We start from the raw sequence: 4,103 nt of genomic DNA, 5'->3' as shown, positions 1-4,103 counted from the left end.
ATTATAAAAAATTCTAAATATAAGGATGGTTTATTCAAATTGTTTTCTAAAATTTAGACATAAAAATAGATAGTGGGTAAGATGTGAATGCTCTAGTAATGCCATGTTAGTTTGGGTTTTCATTTGGTTATGGAGCGGATGGAATTACCAATCAATGGTCATGCATATTTGGAAGGCAAAAATTTTCAATTACGAATTGTTTTCATCTAGGGAAAAACATTTAACAAAATTATACCACATTTAACTTGCGTGATTTAAATATGCATTAAAATTCTACCATAACCTAACACATCATTTTTAGAAATACAAAGTCAAGGTTCATGAAGAAAACAGTATTAGTTATAAATTAAAAAAATATAAATGGAAAACATCAATGCATTTGATTTGTTTCCCCCCTATATAAATGGCATACAATTCCTCACTTAAAACACAAAGTTGTCACTAACACAATGACGTTTTCCTCACTAGTAGTCGCAATAACACTGACCATTTCATACACCGCCACTAGTTCTGTCGCTATCGATGATACTTTTAGCGTCAATCTCATCCATCGCGATTCTGTCGATTCCCCTTTTTACGACCGTTCCATGTCGTTTGCACAACGAATGGTGCATGCTTTGCAACGATCTTTTATAAACGTGAAACAGTTTAGAAGTAATATAAACGGGTCGACATACCAAGCCGATGCAATCCCCGATCACGGGGAGTTTCTCTTGAACATTTCATATGGTAATCCGTCGCAAAAAGTCCTGGCCATTGCCGACACTGGTAGCGACTTATCGTGGATGCAGTGTAAGCCGTGCACTAAATGTTACAAGCACACGGCTCCACTTTTTGACCCAAAGAATTCTTCAACCTATCAACCTATTGATTGTGAATCCAAAACGTGCAAGGCTATGGCGTCGGTCGCAACTAATTGCTCAGCGATGAAAGAATGCGAGTTTTTATCGCTTTACGCCGATGGATCAGTTAGTACGGGTACTGTTTCAACAGAAACCATCACGTTAGGTGATCGGGTCCTCCCGAATATAGTTTTCGGTTGTAGTTTTACTAATGACGGTACTTTCCAACCAGCGTGGGGTGGAATCGTCGGGCTTGGCGGTGGTGACTACTCTCTAGTGTCGCAAATACGCACGTTAGTGCCTGGTAAGTTTTCATATTGTTTGATCCCATACCCTCTCACAAATGAGTTTTCAAATAAGTCTAGTAAAATGACTTTTGGGGACTTTGACTTTGGCCCAAATGTTGTCACAACTCCACTAGTCCAAAAAATCCCAAAAACATATTATCATGTGACATTTGAAGGGTTTAGTGTTGGCGATAAGCGAATAAGTATTAGCGACAACTTGAACTCAACAAAACCGTTGTTGAAAGGAAACATGATCGTTGACTCAGGGACGACTTTAACAATGCTACCGCCTAAACTATACGACGAATTCGAGTCCGCTATTAAGGAGGCTATTAATGTGAGAACTATTAAAGACCCACAAAAGGCTTTGAATCTATGTTATCATTCGGCGAAAGTGACTAAGATGCCGAAAGTCACGATGCATTTTGACGGGGCGGATGTTGAGTTAAGTCGTGATAACGTGTTTGTGACGGTTAGTAAGCATATTATGTGCTTTGGATTTTTATCTAGTTCGGACCACGCAGTTATGGGGAACATAGCTCAGTTGAATCATTTGATAGGTTTTGATTTAGAAAACAATATGTTGTCGTTTAAATCTACTGACTGTGAAAGATTGTAAGAGATAGCGACTGAGTTCGTGCTTATATTTTTCTAGTGTGAGGAATTGAAAGAGTTCGTGCTTATATTTTTCTAGTGTGAAGAATTGAAATGAATGTGTTTTTGGGTTTGATGTTGCATCTAATAAAATTAGTATTTAGAAACACTACATATATCAAGTGATGACAGGTTAAAAAGGTTTTAATAATGCTATTACTTTTCATTTATTGATTTTGCAATTTAAAATGAGGGGTGACCAGCTTGTTGTCGGTTTATCTGAAATTTTATTGTAATAGATTATTTCTAAGAATACAAAATCGACTATTTTTTTTAAACATCTAAATTTATCCCCACTTAATCATTATCATCATCATACTTGATAAATCCAACTGATAACAATACTAAAGTAGAGTCTGAAAAGGATAAAATATAGACAACTTATCTTTACCCGGTGAAATTAGAGAAACTGCTTCCATTATCCCCCTAAATACTATACTAAATTGCATGTCAATAACTGTCTCCTTATAAAATCAACTTTTTTTTAAGAGTAAACTGCCATTTTGGTCCCTGTGGTTTGGACACTTTTGCCACTTTAGTACAAAACTCAAACTTTTTGCATCTGGGTCCCTGTGGTTTCAGTTTTATTGCCATTTTGGTCCAAAAATGAAATCAGGTCATATTTGTCTTATAAAATCCTGCTATTTTGTCATTTTCCGCAGGTGCAAAATGATAATTTCTTTTTTATAAATAAATACCATATTTTATAAGACAAATATGACCTGATTTGCCCCTGAGGAAAATGAGAAAATTGCAGGATTTTATAAGACAAATATGACCTGTTTCATTTTTGGACCAAAATGGCAATAAAACTGAAACCACAGGGACCCAAATGCAAAAAGTTTGAGTTTTGGACTAAAGTGGCAAAAGTGACCAAACCACAGGGACCAAAATGGCAGTTTACTCTTTTTTTAAGGAAGGATCTATTCACACACCCATTCTGTCTATTAGACACCCTACCAACCCTAGACGCCTTGTATAGGCCTATACGAGGCGTCTAGGCACAGAATTCAAAAGGGTCTGCAGGGATGTCAGGCACAAAGTTTTAGAAACCTAGACGTCTCGTACAGGCCTATACGAGGCGTCTAGGTGTCGGGTGTTTTTTTGGTTGAAAGAATGGGTGTTTTGGTGGGGGTATTTTGATAGTTTTTGGAGGTGATGTTATTTTGAGTGAAAAATTTTGTGTTTTTAAAAAAAGTTTTGTTTTTTGCACTATAAAATTTTTTACCGTTTTCAAGATCGGCTCTTTAAATATATTCGATCGTTTAAATATTATATTGTTTTCAACATTTTATTTTTTAAATATTATTCTACCATTAAAATATTAACTCGTTTAAATATTATTTAACATTTTGAAAATTATATTGGTTCCATATTATATTCAAAACATATATTGTTTCCGTATTATATCAATTTAAGACAAACAATCAATAAGAAACCGAATTATTGAAAACAAACTTAAATATAACATACATAAGATAACTTTTGTACATCGATAACAAAAATATATAAGATAAGTTTTGTACATCCATAACAAAAATAAAAACTACAACTGAGCATTAAATACCAAAATATATCCACGTAGCTGGTCTATGCCTTCGGGTCCGAGTCCGAATCTGGATCTGGCTACTGCTGTTGATGTGGTGCTCGAGGTGGTGGGAGCGGTATGGGGGGTAACCCCTCACTCTCTCGTCTCTCTTGCGCCTCTCGAACCAACCAACCTATCAAATCATTCAGCCTGTCAAGCTCGGCTCGTATCTGAGGATGTACTACAGCTCCCGGGGCATGACCTGGAATAATGTGACGTGGAAACTAAGGTGCCACGGGAGGTGGTGGTGGCAGTGGCATCGCTGTACCGTCTAAATCCAACGGAGGGTCCTACACGACCTCTGTAGCAGGATCTGGCGGAGGATAGACTAGATCGAACTGCTCTGGTAGGTTCTGCGGTAAAAATAAGAGACTTGCGCGGGTTTTAAACCGCTCGCCGAGGATGTCAAACCTCTTAATCAGTCCCATCCCCCACAACGTCTGAAAACCCATCCGCGTCGGCGCTATGGGCGGCAGTAACTGTGGGTCCTCCTCCGGTACGAGGCCCAATGAACGGGCAATGACGGTCACGTACGCGCCGTCATACAAAAATCTGCGCTCCTGCCGGTGATGGGCGGAGGCGAAGTACTGGCTAGACCGTGTGCTAGTGCGCACGACCTCCTATACAACAAACAATAAAAGAAAAAAACGTCCGTGCTCGTACACCAGTCATGCCTGTGGCCGCGAGCTGTAATAGAAGTAGCGAGCATCCTATGTAGATACCTGCAGATAG

At 38.4% G+C, this 4,103-nt stretch overlaps 1 protein-coding gene across 1 annotated transcript; it reads left to right on the top strand.

Moving 5' to 3' along the window:
- The first annotated feature begins 449 nt into the window (after window positions 1-449).
- LOC110944160 (aspartic proteinase CDR1) lies at window positions 450-1,748 on the top strand. The gene has a single exon (XM_022185873.1). It carries the CDS (start codon window positions 450-452, stop codon window positions 1,746-1,748), a length of 1,299 nt encoding a protein of 432 aa, XP_022041565.1.
- The last annotated feature ends 2,355 nt before the right edge of the window (window positions 1,749-4,103 follow it).

This window comes from Helianthus annuus, chromosome 11, assembly GCF_002127325.2.
Source record: "Helianthus annuus cultivar XRQ/B chromosome 11, HanXRQr2.0-SUNRISE, whole genome shotgun sequence".
Taxonomy (NCBI): domain Eukaryota; kingdom Viridiplantae; phylum Streptophyta; class Magnoliopsida; order Asterales; family Asteraceae; genus Helianthus; species Helianthus annuus.
Note: the sequence above shows the minus strand (reverse complement) of the source record. Positions and strands in the feature narration are given on the sequence as shown.

What these genes read in the sequence shown, in the direction of transcription:
- LOC110944160 (XM_022185873.1), top strand. Translation starts at nt 450, where the DNA reads ATGACGTTTTCCTCACTAGTAGTCGCAATAACACTGACCATTTCATAC.